This window comes from Mobula hypostoma, chromosome 3 (genome assembly GCF_963921235.1).
Source record: "Mobula hypostoma chromosome 3, sMobHyp1.1, whole genome shotgun sequence".
In the NCBI taxonomy this organism is placed as follows: Eukaryota; Metazoa; Chordata; class Chondrichthyes; order Myliobatiformes; family Myliobatidae; genus Mobula; species Mobula hypostoma.
The window spans coordinates 70,677,252-70,703,485 of record NC_086099.1 but is presented as its reverse complement, the minus strand read 5'-3'; the positions used below and the strand labels follow the sequence as shown (position 1 = coordinate 70,703,485).

General features: G+C 39.7%; 1 protein-coding gene across 1 annotated transcript in view; it reads left to right on the top strand.

Moving 5' to 3' along the window:
* LOC134344078 (Krueppel-like factor 3) overlaps positions 1–26,234 on the top strand; it is a 142,043-nt gene that overhangs the window by 79,112 nt on the left and 36,697 nt on the right. The window contains exon 2 of the mRNA XM_063043299.1: positions 24,812–24,909. Within this exon, the coding sequence (XP_062899369.1) occupies positions 24,853–24,909 (57 nt within the window). The 5' untranslated portion in view covers positions 24,812–24,852. The remainder of the gene's footprint in view (positions 1–24,811; positions 24,910–26,234) is intronic.

Here is a 26,234-nt window from a genome sequence, read left to right as displayed (position 1 = left end):
GCTGGTGAATGCAGAAGTCCAGGCAGCATCTATAGGAAGAGGTACAGTCGACGTTTCAGGCCAAGACCCTTCATCAGGACTAACTGGAAGAAGAGATAGTAAGAGATTTGAAAGGGGGAGGGGAGATACTATCTCTTCCTTCAGTTAGTCCTGACGAAGGGTCTCGGCCCGAAACGTCAACTGTACCTCTTCCTATAGATCCTGCCTGGCCTGCTGCGTTCACCAGCAATTTTTAAGTGTGTTGCTTGAAATTCCAGCGTCTACAGATTTCCTCATGTTTGCATTTTGAAATTATACTTGTTGTGTCGAGGTGTTGGTAGAGTGCAAGGACATAAAATTACAAAATAAATAAATGGTCCAAAAAATAAAGAATAATGAGGTCATTTTTATGGACCTCTCAGAAATCTGGTGGTGGTGGAGAAGAAGCTGCTCCTGAATGTTCCTTCTGGTCCTCTGTGATGCTAGTAATGAGAAGAGGGCATAACCCGGCTGGGGAACATGCTAAATGATGGATGCCATCTTCTCAGGGCACCACCTCTTGGAGATGTCCTCAATGGTGGGGAAGGGTTGTGCTCATGATGGGACCAGCTGAGTTTACAACCCTTTGCAGCCTCTTTAATCCTGTGCGTTGGAGTCTCTATACAAGGCTGCAATGCAACTAGTCAAAATACTCTCCAACATGCATTGATTAGAAATTTGCAAGAATCTTTGGTGAGATACCAAATCTGCTAATGAAGCAGAGCTACTGGGAAGAGGTTGGGGTGCAGACCAATGAAATATTAATGCAGATCCCACTGTAATATCTAGCAAATCTATATTCAAATCGAGTAAATCAATCTTAATTTACTTTAATATTAACAATGATGACCATGGTAATCAATTCTGCTTTAAAAACTTATTTGCTTACTTATATCTTTGAGTGAAGAAAATCTGCCAAGTACTTCTACTCTGATGTACAAGTAACAGCACATTCAGCAATGTGATTGATTTAAACTGCCCTCTCAAGTGGTAAACTATCCCACTGTTACAGCAAATTGTTTCAAAGACAGTAATCAGAGTAAAACTGGGTGGGTTTTCTGTCATACATTTAGCAAGTCAAAGACACTCCGAACACTGACATTAGAGCCTTCTGTAAACTTGGAAGAAGCTATTCTGCAAACTACATCAATAACAGGCTCACATACTTAGTGAATCACACCTTACGGGCTCTCTGTATGCATCCTTTCCCACTAGCAGGACAGATCCAACAAGGAAAGTGGCACAACAGTTTGTACAGTTAAGACACAACAGCTCTGGAGGCCCTTAGCATTGACAACCGGCCCATGGGATCTCAATGTGTCAGATCAAACACAAGCAGACTGCATCAATTTTAAGAATTACCAATAGTATAAGAGGATTTGAAAGTAGCTCGGACACGAAGCATTCATTGTATGGGATACTTCGGCGCATATCTCCAACGGCCCCGTGATACCAACTGAACCGTCTGAGCCCTGAAGGATATAGAAGTCAAGCTGGGTTGGTGGCATGTCTTGAGAAAAACGGTACAGGGAATGAACCTGCTTGATCTCATCCTCACTAGTCTGCACGTTACAGGTGCACCTCTCTTTGACAGCATGGCCAGGTGTGAGTTCCACATATTTTTGTGTGTGCAAAGTCCTTTCTTCAACATAAGGACACTGTTCTTCATGTTGATGGTACAACCTTTGCGGTATATGTATTCTATTTTTGCACAATTTTTAATCTCCAATATACATATACTGTACTTGATTTATTTATCTTCTATATTAAGTACTGCATTGGACTACTGCTAAGTTAACACATTTCACAACACATGTTGCTAATAATAAAACTGGTCCTGATTCTGAGACTCAGTACAGATCAAACCTAAACGACAGTGGTGCTTCCTGGGTGATCAGCTGCAGTGGAATTGTATTCTGCCACATTCGGCCATGCCATGACCAAGCACATTTCTCATGCCACCCTGATTCCAATGGGGACCATATAAAGCAGGTGCAGCTACTTTCAGCAGAATATATTAGTGTTTTTAACAATAAGAACAAAAAAAAATGCTGGAAAAACCCAGCAGGTTGATTTTTTATTTACATTAGTGCAGTATTCTGGTCAAAATTATCCTTAGTCATTTCGTCATTGATATTCCTCCCATTATTGAGCCAGAAGTGAGGCTGCTTACCATAGAATTCAATTTGGTTTGCAACTCCCTGATAGTAAGGCAGTTTGTGATGGCGTACAATCCCTTCTCACCACATTATGACAGCACTTGAGCCCTAGACCTCAGCAGTTCTGGAACATCACTCATCGCCACTTCCTGACTGCAATTGGGTATGGCCAATAACTGTGTATTTTGCCAATGGCAAATACATTTAACACATCTAGATGGGTGAGATGAGTGGTGGAGAAGTAATGGGAGCTTATACTATTTTCTTCTGCTTGTTTAGAAATCTCCTTGTATGTTTGGTTCCTATAGCAGCCAACTTAGATCTCCCTGAGTGCCATATCTTAGTACAGAAAAATAAAGCTTATCACACAATCTCCTTAGATTTCAAATATTGAAACACAAGAAATTCCGACACATCATCTAGGAAGTGAAGAGTTCAGAAGTGTGGGAGGAGAAGGGGAACTTTTGGGAATGCAACATAATCATTAAAGAATGTTCTCGTTTCGCCACTTCGTTGTTTGCAGTCACAATAGACAATGTTGTAACCTTCTTTACGGTGCACCATGTTACCATTACAGGTGATATCATCGTGATGAAATTGCTTTTGTCCCCCGGCTTCTCTCTTTGCTGAAACAATAAGCCTTCCTTAAGTTGCTTTATAAACACAGAAGCTTCACAATGAGAGGCCAAAGACCAAGACATAGGGTAATGGGAAAATGAGCTGAATTTGAAAAAGATGGTTTAGTAACATTAAAAAGATAAAATGGGGCCTATGCAATAATGTGTCAAAAGAAAAATATGACCTGGGACTTGAACAAAAATGGAACTATCCTACATTAATGTGAATTATGGGATTAGCTTATTCTGACCCTTTCAAAAAAAAAGCTGTGACCTTCATGTCATCACATCTGAGGAATTAGAATACTTCTAAATAATCAACTTAAGCTACAGCAGGTTGTTCAACATTGTTTAATAAAATGTGATTTATTTAAATGATGCATTAACAATAGCAGAAACATGAACCCTTTTCCATATATTCTGTATGTTTTTAACATCCAGACATTGTATAAACTTTAACCTGAAATGGTTGCCGTTAAATGAAGTCTGACTTGCTCAGTTACCAGACATGTGAACTGCTTGCGGACATGACTGTATATTTGCAGATCCTGCTACATCATGATCTGGTATCGATTTTTACAAGAGCACAGAATACAAGTTAGAAGTTGTACATTGATCATTAACATTGAATTTAAAACTGACTTGGAAATCTGCAGTCTGATCCATGACACTCGACAGGAATTTCAAGGTTGCTACTTTAGCAGGCAAACAAATAAAAGGGAGAAATTTCAAATTATATTGACTTTGCTTCTGAGAAATCATGAAACTATTTCTAAGTAATGTGGGAGCACTCATTAGTGTTTTTTTTCATCTAATAGTGAAGCAGACAAGGATGCAAATAGCTCCAGAGCCATTTTAAACATTGTCACAAGGTCTTGTGCAATTATATTTTCAGGTCAAAGGATTATGTCAATAGGGTGTAGTTACTTTGGAAAGATAATGTTGCCTTAATCTTTACTACGTCCACACCCAGCTACTCACCACCCCACCCAACAACTGCACTCCCCACAACTCTCCAAAATCAAAACAGAATCAGAATCAGGTATATTATTATTCACATACGTCTTGAAATTTGTTGTTTTCTGGCAGCAGTACAGTGCAATATTGAAAAATTATTATAAATTACAAAAAAATACTCTCAGTGGCCACTTTATTAGATGCACCTGTACACCTCGTTAATGCAAAAACATAATCAGCCAATCATGTGACTGTTGATCTCCGAGGATTTTCATGTGCAACAGCGTCTAAAATTTCTGGAGAATGGTATGAAAAATAAAAGGTAGTTCTATGGGCAAAAATGCCTCGTTAATGAGAGAGGTCAGAGGGGAATTGCCAGACTGCTTTAAGCTGACTGGAAGGTGACAGTAACTCAAATAACCACGTGTTACAAAAGCGGTGTGCAGAAGAGCATCTCTAAACGCACAACACGTCAAACCTTGAAACGGATAGGCTACAGCAGCAGAAAGCCACAAGCATAGACTAAGTGGCCACTTCATTAAATACAGGAGGTCCCTAATAAAGTGGCCCCTAAGTGTAGTAAAAATTAAATATTCAGTGCAAGGAGAAAGCAGAGGTAGTGAGGTAATGTTCATGGGTTCATGGTCCGTTCAGAAATCTGATAGCGGAGGGGAAGAAGCTGTTCGTCTTTAGGCTCCTGTACCTCCTCCCTATTGATAGCAATGAGAACAGGGCAAATCCTGGACTGTGAGGGTCCTAATGATGGATTGCGCCTTTTTGAGGCATCATCTTTTGAAGATGTCCTTGAAAAGGGGGAGGCTGATGCCCATTGTGGAGTTGGCTGAGTTTACATCACTCTGCAGCTCTTTGTCCAATCCTGTGCAGTGGTCCCTCCACACCAGATGATGGAGCAGCCAGTCAGAATGCACGCTGTGGTATATCAATAGAAATTTGTTAAGGTCTGGTGACATAGTAAAATTCCTCAAGCTCTTAAGGTACTAGCACACCTTCAGAATTGCATCAATATGTTGGGCCCAGGATAAAGATCCCTTGAGTTGTTGTTACCCAAAAACTTGAAGGTGTTAACCCTGCTGATTCTCAATGAGGACTGGAGTGTGTTCCCTCAATTGCCCCTTCCTGAAGTCCATGATCAATTGCTTGGTCCTACTGATGCAAGGTTGTTGTTGTTGTTGTTATGACACCACTTAACCAGCCCATCTATCTTACTCCTGTATGCCTCCTCATCACTATCTGAGATTCTGCTAACAATAGCTGAGTCATTGGCGAATTGTAAATGGAATCTGAACTGTGCCTAGCCGCACAGACAAGACTGTAGAAAGAGTAGAGTCATGGGAGAAGCATGCATTCTTGAGGTGCACCTGTATTGATTGTCAGTGAGGAGGAGATATTATTTCCAACCTGTCTAACTGCGGCCTCGTGATGAGGAAGTCAAAAAGATCCAGTTGCAGAGGGAGGTACAGAGGTCCAGGTTTTAAAGTTTGTTGATTAGTTCTGGAGGGATGATAATGTTGAAAGTTGAGCTGTAATCAATAAATAGCAGCCTGGCCTGTGTTTGCTGTTGTCTAGGTAGTCTAAGACCAAGTGGAAAACCAGTGAGATTGCATCTGCTGTAGAACAATTATGACAGTAGTGGTCACTGAGGAAGCTCACCCTGCTCTTCTTGGGCACTGATCTGAAATGCAAAGCGATAGATTCTTCTCACTGTCACAACTCCTAATGGGCTTAAGCTAATTTCATGAAAAAAGAAACCTCTAATTTGTTTAATTTGTATTTACAGTTCATCCATCTATACAAGAAAGAAGATGATGGTGAATGGTTGCCTTTGTGATGGGGTTCCTGTGATAAGTGGTGTTGAACAGGGATCTGTGCTGGAATCTGTACTCTTTGTTATATACATTACAATCCAATCACAAAAGCAACTGTTCACCATCATTCTCTGTCTCCTTTTACTAAACCATCCTTGGATCCAATGTGCCAACTTGCCTTGAATCCCGTGGACTTCAATCTTCCACATGTCACCTTGCAAAGGCCTTACCGAGTCTATGTTTACACTATCCTTTACTCCCCTTGTCAATACCTTTTTGTTATGTCTTCATAATTTCAATTAAATTAGTCAGGATCATCTAGATCAAAGCCATGCTGACTATCTCTGATTAACCATTTCCTTTCCAAATGTAGATTAATCTTGTCCTTCAGAAACGTTTTCAATACCTTCCCCACAACTGATGTCAAACACAGAGGACTGGAATTTCTTTGCTAAGAATACGGGAAGCATAAATGGTAATTCACAGAGGGCATACATTTTGGTGATGTTGTTGACAGCAAGGAGGATAGTTCTTAGGCTAAAAGATGATATTGCTTAATTGGCAAAATGGCCAAATAGAACTTAATTTCTGACGTGCAAAATTATGAACTTTGGGATATTTGAAAAGAATAGGACTAACAACTTGAATGATAGAATCTGAGGGAATATTGAGGAGCAAATGGACTTTGATGTACAAATGTTTGTACAAATCCATAGGTTCCTAAAGGTGGCATCACAAGTGGGAAAAGTGGTGAAGAAGGCAATTAGAATGTTCGCCTTCATAAGTCAAGTCTTAGTGTGGGGGACACAACTTTATAAAATTTTGTTTGGGTCACATGTGGCGTACAGTGTGCAGTTCTGATCACCATACAGTAGTATAGCAAGGATATATTTGGACTTTGCACTAGACAAGGTACAAAGACAATCTAACATGGTGTTGGAGCATTTCAGGTATAGGGTGAGACCAGATTAGCTAGGCTTGTTTTCCTTAGACCAGAGGAAGCTGAGTTACTAACAAATAAGTCCAAAATCAGAAAACATGATTTTAAAAAGAGAATTAGAGGGCATATGAGGATTTTTTTTTCACTCAAATAGTGAAAATAGTTTGGAACACACTGCCTGAGAAGATGTGTGTTCTCACAACATTTAAAAAGTATCTGGAGAAGCACGTGAATTGCCAAGGCATAGAATACTCAGGAACAAGCAATGTTAAATGGGATTAATAAAGATTGTACTTTAGTAATGATCTTTCAAGGATCATTAGATTCTGGAATAGGTCACAGAAGACTGGAAAAATGCAAATACCACCCAATTCTTTAAGAATGGATGGAGGCAGAAGAAAGGAAATTGTAGGCCAGTTAGTCTGACTTCAGTAGTTGGGAAGATGTTGGAATCCATTATCAACGATGAAGTTTTGGAGTACTTGAGGCACACAACAAAATGACAGGTGCAAAGGGGCTTGGGACTTCTTCTGCAAGATTCCCCGCAGGTTACCTTGCAGGTTAAGTTGGTGGTAAGGAAGGCAAATGCAACGTTAGCATTCATTATGAGAGGGCAAGAATATAAGAGCAAGTATGTAATGCTGAGGCAATGTAGGGTGTTGGTCAGACCACACCTGGAGTATTGCGAGCAGTTTTGAACACCATATCTAAGAAAAAATGTGCTACCGTTGGAGAGAGTCCAGAGGAGAGTCACGAGAATGATTCCAGGAATGAAAGGGTTAACATGTGAGCAACATTTGATGGTTGTGGGCTTGTACTTGCTGGAGTTTAGAAGAATGAGGGGGAACCTCATTGAAGTTGATTGAATATTGAAAAACCTAGATAGAGTGGACATGAAGGGGATGTTTCCTGAAGTGGAGGAGTTTAGGACCAGAGGGCACAGCCTCAGATTCGAAGGGTGTCCCTTTAGAACAGAGAAGAGGAGGAATTTCCTTAGGTGGTGAATCTGTGGAATTCATTACCACAGATGGCTATGGAGGCCAAGTCATTGGGTATACGTAAAGCGGAGGTTGATAGGTACTTGTTTAGTAAGGCTGTCAAAGGTTATAGGGAAAGGCAGGAGAATGGGATTGAGAGGGATAATAAATCAGCCATGATGGAATGGCAGAGAGCAAATCGATGAGCTGAATGGCCTAATTCTGCTCTTACGTCTTATTGTCTTACAGTTTTAAAATCACCTTGGGTGTAGTGAGACAAGGGTCCTGCTTCTTGGTTGTTTGAATATTATTGAGGATGAATCTCCAAACGTGTGCATAGATTGCTGTGAAGAACTGGAAAATTGCAATGAGTACTGCAACTATAATTACACTGCCGATCTAAAATGGATAAGTTAGTACTTGGTGTGTGACTTCAAATAGAATTGTAGGTGCAGACAAGGAATAAAATTTCAACAAATGCTGTTTACATTTATGTTTACCACCCACCTCAGACAGAAATAACTCAATTTAAATTTAGATAGGTTTGGTTCTTTCCAGTTTAACTTAACGGTACTTTTGGATCAACTTCATTCAGTCAGACTTCATCCCACTTGTTCACTTTGCAATACTTTATAGAGTTACTCATAATAAACAGGAAACTTGTTTGACAAAGTTTTGCCTCTAGCTCCACTCTCCCTTGGCACAATATGCCATTACTGTTGTATGACCAGCCAGGAGAGCAAGTCAGGTCATAACACTAATGAGCTCAGCATCTACAAGAACAAATGAGTATTATCTTAGCAAAGAGCTGAGCTTCCTCCTCAGGTGGGATGACTCAGTTGCTTTTTTAAAATTTTTATATTTAAAATACCTTCCACAGGTGTTCATGTTCAAATTCAAATTTAATTGTCATTCAACCATACACGAATACCCATGAATATAGCCAAACAAAACAGCGTTACTCCAGGGCCAAGATGCTAAACACAGTACCACAGCGCAAGGCACACGTAGCACAGATAAGGTAGTAAGCACATAAAAGATAGCAGTAAGATACAGTCAAACAAAAAAATATAGTCCAGGTCCCTGAGTCCACTAATGTTGCAGCAGTCTGCAGTCAAACACATTACAGCTCATCTTCTGCCAGGCTAACACTGGGGGGCAGCACTGGCTCCAGCATGGACACCATGCCACCCCACCTCTGGCACTCCGATGGAATGCCTGACTCCAGTGCCTCCCTCTGGGCAGCAGCAAACAGGCAAAGAAGGAACACTTCTGTAAAAAGTTTCAAATGTGTTTGGGTACTGATCAGCAGTGCTTGTAAACTTGTATCTGTATGAATCATGATCAAAACCGGGAAACAATTGACACAAAATATTTTGAAATTAGTGATTCAAGAAACACAGTAAAGTTCTGAATCAATTATGTCTGTAACTGAATATCCTGACAATCAATAAGTAATGAAATGAATCATTGCCCTTTAAACATCCTAACAGTTGTGTGACATCTTATTTAAATGTATTGTCACTGTCCTGTGCATCGTCCCCCTCTCTCCTTTGGTAAATCTTGACTCATCTAAAATTTTGTTCCCCAACTTTAGTCCCATTCATCCATCAGTTTTGTGCTTAATGTATTCATTGGCTTTTTCCCAGCAACCTCTGAGTTTTAAATCCTTCCATGGCTTTGCCCCACCCTATCAACACAGTCTGCCCCAGAGCGACAAGTCACAGAGATCTCTGTGTTCCTGTGGCATTCGTGATTCATGATTCCCGCAACTCCACTAAAGGCAGCCAAGTCTTCAGCTGACCCCATCATTGACATTCCTTCACTTCTCCAGCTCTCATTCGTTTAGTTCTTGTCATAAAATCATACATTTTTTATTCAGCTCTGGTTGCTTACCCTCACTTCTCTGTAAATAGCTCGGCATCACATGTTGCCTTCTTATATTCATATGAAGGCTTTGGAATTTTTATGACTTAACTGGCACCATATAAGGACAAAATATCAGTGTCCTCTGGAGTAACTGATTAGATTGTATATTGCAGTAACATACATTTCTCAACCGCAAACAGATCCTGATTTTGTGCTAAACTGAAAAATGAGGGACTGCAGCTCACTACTAGGTTCTTAATGGACTCATTGAGATTTACACACAGTAGCCAGTTTATTAGATACACTTGTACACCTGCTCATTAATGCAAATATTTGGCAGCAGTTTAATGCATAAAAGCATGCAGACATAGTCAGGAGGTTCCGTTGTTGTTCAGACCAAGCGTCAGAATAGGGAAGGAATGTGATCTAAGTTACTTTGACTGTGGAATGATTCTTGGTGCCAGAAGGGGTGGCTTGAGTATCTCCGAAACAGCTGATTTCCTGGGATTTTCACACATAACTCTCTAGAGTTCACAGAGAATGGTGAGAAACGCAAAAACATCCAGTGAACGACAGTTCTGTAGACAGAAATGAGAGCGGTCAGATGAGAATGTTCAAGCTGGTTCAAGGTGAGAGGAAGGTGGCAGTAACTCAAATAACCAATCGTTATAACAGTGGTGTGCAGAAGAACATCTCTGAAAGCACAACACCTTTGAACCTTGCAGTGGATGGAGTAAAGCTGCAGAAAACCACACCAGGTTCCACTCTGTACCTAATAAAGCAGCCCCTGAGTGTAGTTGTGTAAAAAGCAGTGTGTCCCAGATCTTCATTCGTTTGTTACTGCATTAGGGGTACAATATCAACACAAATTATGTTCTGCTAAATAAAATTAACATTATTTCTTTCTCAGTGCTTTAAACAAGCATTATCCTACCTTCCACTGAGGAATATCTATTTATCCATCAATGAATTGCACCATTTATGACGATTAAAGCCGCATCTACAGCGTATTCACCAGAAGGTTGTCAGGACTTGTACTATCCATATAATAAGAACCGTCCTGATTGTTTCTTCAAAGGAGGTGAACTTTAAGCACTCTTGTACAATGCCCTGCATGGTATTTTCACCTACTTCAAGAGACCACAAGGAATATTTCCATTGCTAATAACCAGAACATCATATTACCCTGCAACTTCGTCCCTGAAGTAACCTAAATAAAAACCTACACCACAACTTGCACAACAGCAGAATGCACAAGTCTGGGGAAGGGGTGGATACAAGTGTCTCACAAAGTCATGAAAACAGGTTTCTTCCTACTGTTTGATGTGTGCATGAATTCTGGAGGTCTCCATGCCGGGGTACCAAGCTACCCTATGCATGCTCAGACACTGCTCCATTGAATTATGGTCGACATTGTGTTCCAACTTGGCACTCGAGGGATTGCACTTCCAAGCAGTGGTGCTGCTTGACACAAAAGCTGTCATGTGAAACATCAATGCTGTTTAATTATTCCTGCTTGGCACCCTGTGAAAGAAGTAATGTTGCAGCTTAAAAAGGTGTTGGGCTGGTTTTATTACCTGAATAATGACAGCATTCTTCTGAAGATCAGGATCTAACACAATGAGCAAGTGTTGAGTGAAAAGTGTACTATGCCTATATTGACATCACAAGGTAAATACATTATGTTGTTGTTGGGTAAGGTGTGCACTAACATTGGTCACAACAAACCAGCCTATGGGTGTGCTGAGGTTTTGTGATGCACAGTATAAGATATGACTTATGCCACAATTCCTGGCAAGTCATTTCTTCAAGTGAGCAGCACAAGTAGGAAGAGAATGAACCAACCCACAGCCTACATCGTTTGGCAGACAAATTACATAACAGGAATACTTGGCACCATAGGACAGATGTCCCACCTGCCATATAGGCAGAACAATTCCAAACAGCAGAGGAGGAAGCTGAGAGACAAAAATAGCAATCAAAAAAACACCAGAGGCAAAGACAATACATTGGAAAATGCATGGCAGTCTTCAAAATCATCTACACTTGTGTATAAATATAAATAATTTGAAGCACAACTAAAACTAGTTGAGATTTATCCAGCACAGAATTAGATCTACATTATAAAATAGTTAACGGCATTCTGTCATTTAGTTAGAGATCATTATTGGACCAGTGGCAGATAAGAGGTGATAGAAAAAGTTGTATATCTAAATTTAGAAATGTACTTGCAAAATATCCTGATTGTATTGATGTTTTTGTGGGCCATTGATTTGTTCTGGGAGGAACATAGTTTAATGACAAAGATCTTGAGAATATGGGATGCCTGGTCAGCATGAATGTTTTGGGCAAAAGGCCTGTTTCCCTATAACTCCATGACTCTAAACCCAAATAAACAGTCAATGTCCCAGTGAAGGCTCAAACATTTGACTGATTATTCTTCTCCATAGATGCTGCCTGACCTTCTCAGCATTTTGTGTGTGTTCCTCCTCCTATCATATTTCACTTCATTATATCAACATTTTAACTCGCATTACTACAATGTCAATACTGTTAACGCATCAGGTTGGAAAGGTTTTCTGACCAATGGTCTCCAGCCTGAGGCATTAAGTCTCCTTCATATTCTTCAGAGGCTGCCTGACCTGCTGAGTGAATCCAGCAATTTCTGTTTTTATTTCAGATTTCCAAAATCTGCAGTTTTATAAATAAAACTATCAATCATGCATGTTTAATTATGGAAGCATTATATCTTTCCAATTCTTATATGTACAGTTAAAATAGCAATATAATGTGAAGTCAAAATAACATTCCATTCTTTATTTCAAGCTACTAGTAATGCATATGTTGATGCAGCTACTAATGCTTCACATGAACAGCTTCACTGACACTACAAAGGAGTGCCAAGAGTTGAACTATGAGCCAAGTATGGAAATGATAAAGCTGTCTACAAAGACTGGGTATCTTGTTGAGAGTGAGGAGGAAAACTCAAGATTCGAGGAGTACATCAATGGTCTTGTTAGAGTGACTTTTGGGTTTAGCACATCTAGCAAATGAATTCAGCCATCAATCTTCAAATCTGAATATAGATTAATTTAATTTAAAATGCAGCTCTAAAGAATAGGTTCCTAAAAGCCTTGAATCACAGACCAGACAATGCTGATTAACATTAATTTAGATGTCTGTGGTGTGGGTGTGAATCTGGAGGTGTAAACTTTGTGTAGTTTCAAAGAAAGCATTATGGATGCATTGTAAATATGGAATTGTCCTTTGATGTTTAGCTCATAAAATATCAGGTAGTATTGGGCCAGCCAGACCTTTCCACTGAAACATCTCAATATGATGCTTTCTCTATCTTGTTTTGTTGAATAAAGAGGCTGTTTGATATCTACCAGTACTTTTCTCCGGTGACTTCATTCACACAACAACAGTCTGATTACTTAGACAGAAAACTGGCAAGTGGGGTTTAATCCAGAGAGGTATGGAGTAATGCATCTAGAACGATGTATCAAGGCAAGGAATACACAATAAATGGAAGAATGGTAGAGCCAGTCAATAAAGTAGTTAAAAGACATCTAGGATGCTACCTTTTAATGATTAATGATCATGGAGATAATACTGCAACTATGTACAATAATATAACCTGAGGATGCCATAGAATAAAGATCTGATTGCACTGGAGTGAGTACAATGGAGATTGACGAAGGTATTGCCATGACTGAAAAACTGAAGCCATAAGGAAAGATTAGATATGCTGGATATGGATATGAACTTGTTGCCTGGGAGGATGAAAGAGGCAGAAACCAGCATCACTGTTCACTTATAGTTGGACACATACTTGACCTACAGACTCACTAGTTCTAGAAACTGGACGTCGGCTGCGGAACTCTTTCTTGATTAGCAGAGACATACTGGGCTGAATGGCATCTGGTTGTACATTTTCTACGATTCCTCAGTACATAGCAGCTATAAGTTGCAACAGAGCCCGTCTCCATCAAAATATTTAGTTTGGCAGGTCCAATGGTAAGTAGTCAGAGCTTATTGGCAACCGCTATGGCAACTCAATTAAGGAAGGGTCCTTAATGTTTAAAATGGGAATTATTAGACCAAAGTTTGATTTGTACCTGCATAATATAACTATTTTGTTAAGCATGGGAATGAAGGCTTCCACAATGCAGATGAGTAATACGAGCATGTTGGGCAGGAAAGTAAACTCTCAATCCTGGCTTTGTCTCCGTGGTATAAACCAGAATAATGAATAATGGCAATCTCACTGTAATAAAATGAATCCTCCATCTCTTTGTTAAAGTGGATATATACAGTGCATCATTCATCTGCTCAGGTAAAAAGACAGATAAAACCTGCAATCTGGCACAGAGAGAATGCTGAAAATGAACACTTACATCAGTGTCGGGTAGGACAGAAGAATAATTCAGCAAGGAGACTTCACATCATTACCCAGTTTTAAAGGAGAATTGTACCTGAACCATTTACTTTTCTTTTATCTTCTTCAGCTGTGGATTAGCCTCCTTTTGTTTTCAGCATCATCTGTTTTTGTGTCAATTGTTCTGTGGGTTTGCATTGATGTTGGAGCCACGAAATGTCAGTTTAAATTGTGTCAGTTTTGCTCAGAATCACTGTGATGATTTGCAAGTGTGACTCAGAAGAGATTTAATATAGACACCACATTTTGCCTTTAATGTATTGTACTTTTTTTCATTCTGAATATATCATTTTAGTTTTATATTGATATTATCTCCCTTCACCTTCCACTATGCAGATATTATTTCATCTACAAAAGGCTTCCACCCTAAGCAAATAGCTCAGCAGATTACCTTTTTAATCTCCTTAAACTCAGGGAAAATTGTGCGTCATTTCTATGTAAGTTTGTCAGGCTGTGTTTATCAGGGATGGGTATTGTGAGCCATTTGAGTCATCTGCTACTTCTGAAATGTTTAAAAGATAATATTTATGAATTTTTAAAATCTGAAGGGGAACTTAATGCCTCCTACAGGTAAACGTCCATGTCATGGTTCATTGGAACTGCATAGGAAATTGGGGTTCTGAGGAGTGGGAGAGAAGGCGGGGCTATCAGTGAGAGGAGTTGCTGATCGAGTCCGCTATGATGTGGTCAGGGCACCAACCGTGAAAGACAACATTGAGAATAGATGAATGTAAAGAAACAGGTACTTAGTTACAGGCAGAACACTGAGGACTGATGAGGTGAGAACTAAGTCTTAGGTGACACTGTACCTACATGAAGCTGATTTTTCAGGGTAGGAACAAGTCTGCATAGGTCTCCTTTACGTCAAAGGATGTCATAGATGCACATTGAGGAATGCTTCTTTGCAAGGAACCTGCACAAGATGTACCTGCCTGGGTGAAAGTCACAGAAGTGACATTCGATGCCTTTATTCATGTCCAGGCACCTCTGTGAAGGAGCTAGTGAAAAATTACAGACCTCACAATCCACATATATAGCTGTCCAGGTTTCATGCAATGGAAGAGTTTTCTCAGGAATTCAATCTCATAATGGCCATCAATGTTACAGCACACAACAGAACTTCCAGACCTAGGACTTTGATGTCAGTCTTCAGCCTTAGCTTCTCAGAATTCTTGACTGTCAGTCAGGAGGTTGTGAATTTAAGTCCCTTGAACAGAAAAGCTAGCCCAGCTCTGCATTTGAGTTCAGAAGGCATTCCTCACTGTCAACAGTATCACTTTTGGCAAATACTGGTCTTGATGAAGAGGAAAGAATTGAAGAAAAAAGTAGTGAAATTGTTTTGGCTAGTAGTTATTTCTCAAATGACATCTAAAGCACATCATCAAATAATTTAATCCAATGTTATTATGGAAGCTTGCAGAGCACAATTTGACATCTGCATTTCCTACATTGCAACCACAACTACACCTCAAAAGTAGCTCCTTCCATAGCAAATTTTTTCATATCCTGAAGTCTTTAGAACTATTTTGTTCTGATAATAAATGAAGATCATGAAGCTATTGTCATAAAAAGAACAGATTTTTTTCATCCGGGCTGAGAGTAATTGTGGTTAATATATACCTACTGATCATTTCCCTTGTGATCTCTGTGCAAAAACAAATACAGAAAAATCAACACAGCTACTTTGCAATTAATTCGGTTCTGCTAAAGTTCACTCAGCGATCTTCCCAAAAGATATATTGTTTTCCCTTTTCCCCTACTTTTCTGAATACATTCATACATCCATTCTCAGTAAACGAATAGAAGGAAGCTTAGAGCCAGGGTACACTGTGCCCATTGTGAAACCTACGTAAATTGACTCCTGGTATGTAAATCAGTAATAGAAAGATTATATCAATACAAATATTTGCAAACTGTTTAACTTGGATTGTAGGGAAATTTTATCAGTAGCATAAAAATATCATGCATTGTATTTGCAATTATTGATTAATTTTGGTACTGCACTTTTAGTAAAACCAGTTCAAGACTGTTTTTGACACCAAGCATTTTAGTAGTCTATATCATAGCAGTTATTTGTATGGCAGTGATGAGTCATGACCAGGGAGCACAGAAACAAGACCCTCAGCCTGCAGAGTATGCCCTGACAATCAAATACTCATACACACTAATTGTACACCAATCCCAGTTTATTCTTCTCTCATAGAGTCATAGAGAAGTACAGCACAGAAACAGGCCCTTTGGCCAATCTAGTCCATGCCAAAGTCACTTAAACTTCCTACTGCCATCAGCCTGCACTGGAACCATAGACCTCCATACACCTACTATCCGCGTACTGAAACAAACCTCTTAAACATTGAAATCGAGCTCACATGCACCTCATGCTGGCAGTTCATTCCACACACTTTTGACCCTCATGTTCCCCTTAAACCTTTTACTTTTCACCCTTAACCCATGACCTCTGGTTGTAGTCCCACCCAACCTCAATGGAAAAAGCCTGCTTGCATTTACCGTATTTATACTCTTCATAATTTTGTATACCTCTATCAAATTGCCTCTCAATCTTCTATGTTCTAAGGAATAAAGTCCTAACCTATTCAATTTTTCCTTGTGGCTCCAGACCCAGCAATATTCTTATAAGTTTTCTCCGTGCTCTTTCAATCTTATTTACATCCTTCCTGTAGGTAGGTGACCAAAACTACACACAATACTCCAAATTAGGCCTTATCAATGACTTATTCAACCTCAGCATAACATCCCATCTTCTGTACTCAATACTTTGATTTATGAAGGCCAATGTGCCAATACCTTTTTTTTACAACTATCTACCCTTGAGGCCACTTTCAACAAATTATGAACCTATATTCCCAGACCCCTTTGTTCTACCACACTCCTCAATTCACTGTGTAAGACCTATGCTGTTTGGTCCTACCAAAGTGTATAACCTCACATTTGCCTGCATTAAATTCCATCTTGCATTTTTCAGCCCATTTTTTCAGCTGGTTCAGATCCTTCTGCAAGCCATGATAGCCTTCCTCACTGTGCACTACCATCCCTATCATGTTGTCATACATAAACTTGCCGATCCAGTTAATCACATTATCATCCAGATCGTTGATATAGTTGATGCAGTCAGAGGCAACCCTCTATTACCACTCTCTGGCGTCTCCCACAAAGCCAAAGTCTAATCCAATATACTACCTCATCTTGCATCTTGAGTGACCAAACCTTCTTGACCAACCTCCCATATGGGACCTTGTCAAATGCTTTGCTAAAGTCCATGTAGAGAACATTCACTGCTTTGCCTTCGACCACTTTCCTGGTAACTACCTCAAAATACTCCATAAGATTGATTCAACACGATCTACCACACACAAAGCCATGCCTACTATCCTTAATCAGCCAGTCTATTCAAATATTTATGTATCTGGTCTCTTAGAATAACTTCTAATAACTTTTCCATTACTGATGTCAAACTCACTGGCCTATAGTTTCCTGGTTTATGTTTAGAGCCTTTTTTAAACAGTAGAATAACATCGGCTATCCTTTAATCTTCTGGTACCTCTCCTGACTCTAAGGATGATTTAAATATTTCTGCTATGGCACTAATTTCTGCCCTTGCCTCCCGTAGGGTCTGAAGAAACACCTTGTCAGGCTCTAGGGATTTATCCACCCTAATTTGCCCCAGACAGTATTCCCTTCAACTCCCCCTAAATTCTACCACTTGTCTACCCAACAGTCACCAACTAAGACATTTTAATATTTTTTCAGGTTTTCAGAGATTTGCCTTAAAGCTTCACATCTTCCTAATGTTGCATATGTTGCTATTTGTTACATAATAAATCATAAACATATTCTAAATTGCTGAATGCTTGATTTATCAAACACCACTGTACCTACAAAGGACAGATACAAAGCAAGACACAAATCAGCCAAAATTGAAAGGCAGAGCAGACTGTATGGGCCAAATGACATAATTCTGCTCCTATGTCTTACAGTCAAATGTATCTTCTATTGAATTGAATTGACTTCATATACATGAGGAGTAAAAATCTTTATGTTACATCTCCGTCTAAATGTGAAATGTGCAATTCATAGTAATTTGTAATAATTAGTAGTATGTACAACAGTACAGTCAATATAACATAAAAATACAATTATATCAGCATGAATTAATCAGTCTGATGGCCTGGTGGAAGAAGCTGTCCCGGAGCCTGTTGGTCCTGACTTTTATGCTGCGGTACCGTTTCCTGGTTGGTAGCAGCTGGAACAGTTTGTGCTTGGAGTGACTCGGGTCCCCAATGATCCTTCGGACCCTTTTTACACATCTATCTTTGTCCAGAATAGTGGGAAGTTACACAGTATATAGTGTACAGGTGGGAATAATTTAGAGATCTTTAAGAAACAAATGGACAGTGTATTTTCCACCATAGTGCTAAACCACTGTGAAATGCAAGTAAAGCAATAAATCTATCTTTGTGACCCTGGGTGACAATAGATCGAAAGATAAACTATTACAACAAGACAAATTGGGAAGGTGGAACACAGTACTGTTTTATTAAGTCCAGGGCTGTGCAATTTGAATTTCTGGAATTGAAAGGTGGAACCAAAGGAAACAGTATCTTACTTATCTCTACTCAAGGGGACTGCAAATTCTCATCAGAGACAGATTTTCTGTTCAATCTAACACAAGGTTTTTACACCCTCTATTTGAACAAAAGTCTACCTTTTGGAATTGAAGCTGCTCTAGGAGAATTCTCAAATGCCTCCTAGTCATGGACTATAACGGAAGGGTACTGGTTCATTTTCTGTGAATAGTACATTCATATCCTGCATTGTGGAAATGCCCACTGCTGCTTCCTTTGATCCATGTGTGGGAAAATTACCTTATTGTTTAGAGTTGGTGGATCTATCCAGTCAAACGGTGTGAGACAAGAGATTTTAAATGTTATAGGGGCTTTTGGAGTTGGAAATTATTTTGTGTCAAGTTCATAAGAAAGTTAAACCCATTCATTTCTCTGCAAATGTAGTAAAGTTGTTAGCTAATCTTTTTGTTAAAAACAAATAGAGAACCTTCATCATGCAAACACTGTTCCACATATTTTGGTAAATTTTCAGTTAAGTATCAGTCTCGAGCTTTAGCTTCATTAAAGGTATGGCTTTACCTCTCATTATGAAATGCATAGGATGCCTACATGTGTGTGCGTGTGTGTGTGTGTTTGTGTTTGTGAGTGAGTGGGCTCTGTGTGTGTGTGTGTATTTGTGTTTCTGAGTGAGTGAGTGAGTGTGCGTGTGTGTGCATTTATAGGAGTGCATAATACTATTCTGTTTCGCTATGATCCTCTTGTTATTCCTACCCTTACCTCTACAGCAGGAATTTTGATTGTTGCCAGGTACCCCTGGTTTCTACCTAAATCCCCTAAATTTTGTCCCTATTGTTTACAGATCTGCTTTAGCAGAAGTGGTTCTTGACCTGCTGCTGTGAAATTGATCCTGTTTTCATTATCTGGCCCAAATTACTACAATCACTACTTTCACTTCTGCTCACAGACATGGTCATGACCACAGCATTGAGAAAGATGTCTGAGCAGTCTAGTCTCTGCAGTTGGAAAGAAAGGGTGCCCAATTACTATTAACTGATTAATATTCACCTTTATTGTTAAGAGCAGAGAAGTTCAATGGAAGCTACCCCAGTTGAGGTGAATCTCTGCATGAATTGCATTGACTGAAGCCAAGTGACATTGAAGGAGCTACTAAAATGATGTGAGCCCTTAAGCGAAACCAGCTCTGATATTTATGCTCAGCTGTTCCTGCATAAGCTGTTCCTTCCTCTCGCTGAGGTCAGGTGTTCAGTGGATGCTTCCTGTCTATGAACTTTCTTCGGATTCCCTACTGATTTTTACCTAAACTTGCAAGTTGGGGCGGTTAAGAACCTATTAGAGAAATCAGCCTTGATATAACTGAATCTTGAGGAGATTATTCTTTGAGAACTTGCAGTCTTGCTGGCCAGCAGCTCCCAGCAAAGGTTTATAGACACAGTTTTCTAATGAAGAACTTCTTGCACCTCACCTTAACAGCCCTCTCCACCCTCACTACCCCTATTCCAACCCCGCATAATAATATATAATGATTTTGTTATTATTGGTTTGTGCAGGTTAGTTATAGCATTATAACATCATATAGCACGAAAAGAGTCCATCAGTCCACCATGCCCTTACAACCATCACCCCAGGCTACAGATAATATCTACCCTTCAACATCATCAAATAGGTAACCTGGCCATTATCACATTGCCGATGAAGGGTCTCAGCCCAAATCATTGACTGCTTATTCCTTTCTATGGATGCTACCTGACTTACTGACTTCCTCTAACATTTTGTGTGTTTTCTTCTGGATTTCCAGCATCTGTGGAATCTCTTGTGGCTAAATTAGGGACTTGCAGTGGCCTGATTTGTCACTACCCACCTTGTATTACAACAGTGATTCAATCTAAAAGTACATCCCTGGTTATAAGCACTATGAGGTAACCTCAGGGGGTGATTGATAGTGTATAAATGGAATTTTGTTCCTTTCATTTGGATCTGATTTACCTCTGTCGAAACCCTGGAATTATAGAATAATATTAACATAACAATAAGAGTGTAACAAGTACTTCTCAGGAAAGTTTTAGTTCAGTCAGTCTGGTTCTGCCACAAGATTATTGATGTTGCTTTCCCCTTTGTTGTTGCCCTTAAAAGTCTGTCAGCATCTAACTGGAGAATATAATTCTTCCCAGGAGCTTGGGTGGATGAGGAGACTTGCAATGCTGCTTATCCCATGAGACGCTCTACTTCTAACAAAAGCTAGCACACCCATTCTACTGTATTTTATGTAACAGGTTCTTCTCAGCTGTTGCTTGGGCCATCTATCCTCACTGGCTAAAACAGCGATGAGTGATCTGCCCTTTGATAGATCCAGTTGTGTAAAATTATACCTCTGAGTAAATAAAGGGATGGCAGCTTATTCCTGCCCCATTGTGTTGTCCCAAACAAAGACGGCAAAACCTGTCACTCCTTATGACTGGGGAATTATTTGCAAGCTAGGAAGTGCTGACTGAAGGAAAAGTAAATTCACTAACACAGGAGAGCCTGCTTCTTTAAATTGAAATAGGTCTTAAGATTGTATTTTGTTTGACCTGAGTATGGTCAAATTTTTAAAAATTATTCTTATACCATCAAACTGCCAGACATGGAACTAATCCAACAGCTAAAATGTTATTACAAGAGTCATCGTTTTAACTATGACAGCAATCAGGCGCCTGAAGGACTAAGCTGAGCAAGAATCCTCTGCCTAATTTTACAAAAATGAGTCTCGGACAATTTTACATGTGTTACTGTTTATTTGAGATTAGTTGGAAATTTCATTAGAATAGCTAGGTGTGGAGCATTCCAACTATTCTCACAGTAGCACACACACAAAATGCTGACAAAGGGTCTCGGCCCAAAATGTCGTTTGTACCTCTTCCTATAGATGCTGCCTGGCCTGCTGCGCTCCACCAGCATTTTGTGTGTGTGTTGCTTGAATTTCCAGCATCTGCAGATCACCTAGTGTCTGCATTCTCACAGTAGATCGAACTGAGATTTCCATTTTATTAGATCATGTTACAAATAATTAATCCAGTGAGTGACAGGGTACATTTTTATTCAAAGAGGGATGCCCTTTGCAAGGGAACCTTGGTTTCCAAGGGATATTGTGGCCCTAGTTTAAAAAAAAGCAGGTATATAGCAGATATAGGCAGGTAGGAACAAATGAGGTGTTTATGGAGTATAAGGAATGCAAGAGACCACTCAAGAAAGAAATCAGGAGAGTTAAAAGAATGCATGAGGTTGCCCTAGCAGACAAGATGAAGGAGAATCCTAAAGGGATTCTAGAGATATGTTAAGAGAAAAAAGATTGCAAGGGACAAGATTGGTCTTCTGGTGGATCAGAAAGGTAATCTATGTGTGGAGCTAAAAGAGATGGGAGAGATCTTAAATGGAGTTTTTTGCATCTGTGTTTACTCAGAAGACAAACACAGAGTTTATACAAATGTGGCAAAGCAGCATTGAGGTAATGTACCCTATACAGAGGCGTTAGCTGTCTTGAGACAAATTAGGGTGGACAAGGTGTTCCCTTTGACCCTGTGAGAGGCAAGAGCAGAAATTGCAGGGGCCCTAGCAGAGATATTTAAATCATCCTTAGTGACAGGTGAGGTACTGGAGGATTGGAGGATAGCCAATGTTGTTCCGCTGTTCAAGAAAAGCACTAAACAGAAACCAGGAAATTATAGGCCGGTGAGCCTGACATCAGTCGTGGGAATGTCATTGGAAGGTATTCTAAGGGACTGGATATGAGTACTTGGATAGACATGAACTAATTAGGGGTAGTCAGCATGGCCTTGAGCATGAGAGGTCATGTGTAACCAATCTTAAAGAGTATTTCAAGGAAGGTATCAGGAAAGTTGATGAAGACAACATTTAACTAAACCCCACATGGGAGATTGGTCAAGAAGATTCAGTTGCTTGGCATTCAAGATGAGGTCGTAAATTGGATTAGACATTGGCTTTGTGGGAGAAACCAGAATGTGGTAGTAGATGGTTGCCTCTCTGACTGGAGGCCCGTTACTAGTGGAGTGTCACAGGGATCAGTGCTGGGTCCGTTGTTGTTTGTCATTTACTGTATGTCAATGATCTGGACGATAATATTGTTAACCGGATCAGAAAATTTGTGGATGACATCAAGATTGGGAATGTTGTGGACAGCGGGAAAGACTATCAGAGCTTGCAGTGAGATGTGAACCAGGTGAAAATGACAGATGGAATTTACGGCAGACAAGTGCAAGGTGTTGCACTTCATTAGGACCAAACAAGGTAGGTTTAACGCAATGAACATCAGGGCACTGAGGAGTGCAGAAGACAAATGGAATCTGCAAATACAGGTCCATAACTTATTGAAAGTGGCAGTACAGTAGCAGTCATAAAGAAAGCTTTTGGCACATTGGCCTTCATAAATTGAAGTATTAGTTTTTAGGAGATAGAATGTTATGTTGAAGTTGTTAAAGACATTGGTGAGGTCTAATTTGGAGAATTGTGTGCAGTTTTGGTCACCTACCTACAGGAAAGATGCAAATAAGGTTGAAAGAGTACAGAGAAAATTTGTAAGGATATTGACGGAACTGGAGGACCTGAGTTGTAAGGAAAGATTGAATAGGTTAGGACTTTATTCTTTGGAATGTAGAAGATTGTGGGGAGATTTGATTGAGGTATATAAAATTGAGGGGTATAATAAGGGAAGACACTAAGGCTGGGTGGACTACAACGAGAGATCATGGGTTCTGGGTGAAAGGTGAAAAGCTTTAAGGGAAACATGAGGGGAACCTCTCCATTCAGAGGGTTGTGAGAGTGTGGAATGAGCTGCCAGTGCAAGTGATGTATGCAAGCTCGATTTCAACATTTAAGAGAGGGCTGAATATATACATGGATGGTAGGGGAATGAAGGGCTATGGTCCGGGTGAGGTCAATGGGAGTAAGCTGTTTAAATGGTTTGGCATGGACTAGAGGATCCAAAGAGCCTGTTTTTGTGTGCACTTTTCTGTGGCTCCTTCGCTAAATTCCTTGTATGAGGACCTATTAGGTAGTTCCATGTCTTAATCACAAATGTGTTCCAAGTTATTCAAACTTGTTTATAGTAACATACATCAAAGTTGCTGGTGAACGCAGCAGGCCAGGCAGCATCTATAGGAAGAGGCGCAGTCGACGTTTCAGGCCGAGACTAGTCCTGACGAAGGGTCTCGGCCTGAAACGTCGACTGCGCCTCTTCCTATAGATGCTGCCTGGCCTGCTGCGTTCACCAGCAACTTTGATGTATGTTGCTTGAATTTCCAGCATCTGCAGAATTCCTGTTGTTTTTGTTTATAGTAACTTTGTTTTCTACAAGTTGCCCATCCGTATTAAAATGTCTCTAGTGAACACATTTACTGTGAACAGGAGGCCACTGCAAATTTTTTTAAAAAGTGTATAAATCTTCTAGAGTTGCACTTGAATATTAAAAAAAGATACGATTATTTAGGATTATGGTTTTCTTTAAATCATTTTGTGTAACAGTTATAAATATTCTTTTTTATTGCTGTATCGAAAATTCTCAAAAGTTTCGTGTTGTGCTTTGTAAATCGATCCTTTATGCAAGAATACATTACTCAGTCAATTTGGCATGATGTATAATATATGTTATCTAATAAAGTGCATCCTTGAATATGTACTGCGCTTCCATAGAGACCTGATGCTTTAATTTACATTATCACAAAAAAGTGGGAAATGTATCAATTCAAATTGATGAATAGTAGCAATATTTAAAATAATGTTGGCATCATTAAAAATTCATTTTATGTATTTATTTTAGTTCTAAAATCTAAACATTGCAAAAAGCTTAAAAAAAAGCAAATATTTGTATTTACTCCATTTAAACCACTTTAAAACAACATTTATCATTTATCAATAAAACAGAGGCAAATTATGCAAAGCCTTCAACCCTGATTTATAATCAATACCATTTAATGGTCAGAGCATTCACATTAGTGAATGCTTGCACTGGTTAGGAGGGTTCCCTTTGTGGAGACAGCACAGTGAAGGAGTATTCACTCCAGCTAGGTAAACAATAGTAATTAACCTTTGGGGATGTTTTCATCACTTGAGGACTCACCCAGTAGATGAGTTATCCTATCTTCTCTTATGGTGGTGCATTGAAAAAAAATTTACTTTTCTGTGAAGCTGGAGGCCAGTAAGTCATGTACTATTATTGGCATTAACCCATACCTGCGATATTTATGAGATGATCCTGTTTTATAGGCCTTTGAGTAAGGGGACCCAACACTGAGTGGTGGGCATATAGTACCTGCTTCAACTAGTGCTTCTCATACTGTAAGTGTTTAATCCACTTGGGTATGTAGGCACAGAATGAGTACAATGGTCATGGTCAAAATCCTTTCTTTTACAGGCCGAACAGCCGACTCTTTCTGGGACTGGAGTTTGATCAAAATGCTCATGTTTGACTGTCTGCCTGGAAAGCAAAACCCAATGGATCCAACTTCAATGGTAACCAAGAATTTTCATCATTAAGCTATTCATAGCAACAGATCACTGCACATTAAATCCAGTATTTCAGCTCGCACTTGTTTTCCATCTTCTGCCCCTGTGCTTCCTAAATACTCCCTGCAGTGCAAGTGGAATGGTTATGATCGCTTACAGGAGAGAGCCCTCCTTCATTGTTTCCTTGGCTTTTACAATGGGGTTTAAAATGCAATAATTTTGTTGAATCCTCCGGTCAGTTTATCCAATTAATGGCCTAGGCATACAAAATAAAGCTGCCATCTTGATTGGGAGCCTATGCAATTTGATAATGGAATAAAAGGAAGGGTGGGGGGCAGGGTTGTTATTCCTTATAAACGCCCAGTGATTCTCTGTTGGAAAAACATATACATGAACCTAGTGTACAGAAAAAAAAATTAAGTTGGCCTTGCTGGCCCTCTCAGAAGTTTCCAGCACCCTCATTGTGGAAAAATTACTTCTCATTCATGGCTTGAATGACGATCCCCTTATTTCGAAACTGGGCTCATATCGGGAAAAACATCTACCCAGTACCCATCCTGTTAACCCCCTGAGTCTTTTGAACTTGTACCGGCCCAGCCTAGCATTGAAGAGTGTTGAGTTTGTATCTTACATTGACTGGCCTTCTCAGTGAATTGCTTGTATAATGTCTATCAGAGTCAAATGGAACTATGCATCATTTCTCGTTTGGTTTTGTAGAATGTTTTATTAGCATTTGTTGGTCCCACTGCACGTGAGTTTCTTCACAAATTTATCGTCAGAGTCACCAACCAAATAAACTTGTTATTCATTAAATATTATCAAAAAATACTGTATGTTGCATCTTTTTCATGGCTTTGCAGCACTGATGGAAAGTCCAGCAAGTCTGTTGGGCTATTCCTGAGTCAGATTTTCCACAGCGCGCCAGCAGGCCTTTACATAGCTCCCAACATCCACAGGATTTTTTTCCCAGTTGCTCAGCTGGCTCTGGCTGCATCATCTGTCGAGCTCCCGATTTCCTGCCCATCAGTCCTACAGTCCTGTGCTGGGCTTCCCATAGAGCTTGATGTGCCAGCTCCATCTTCTTCCTTCTGCAACAATGGGTTTCTGTCAATCCAAGCTGCGCCAACCTGGCCAGCAAAGGGCACATTCAATCTGTGGCGTCATTATTCAAAGTATGAGTAAAGGTATACTGAAGTTGTTAGAGAGGAATGATTTCCTCTCTAGCAACTTCAATATCTCTTCATTAATGTTTTGAATGAAAGGGTCAATTTTTCCGTCTGCTTTCTGTTCACGAGCTTGGAGTGCAGAATAACAGGAGCAGCAGGATTTCC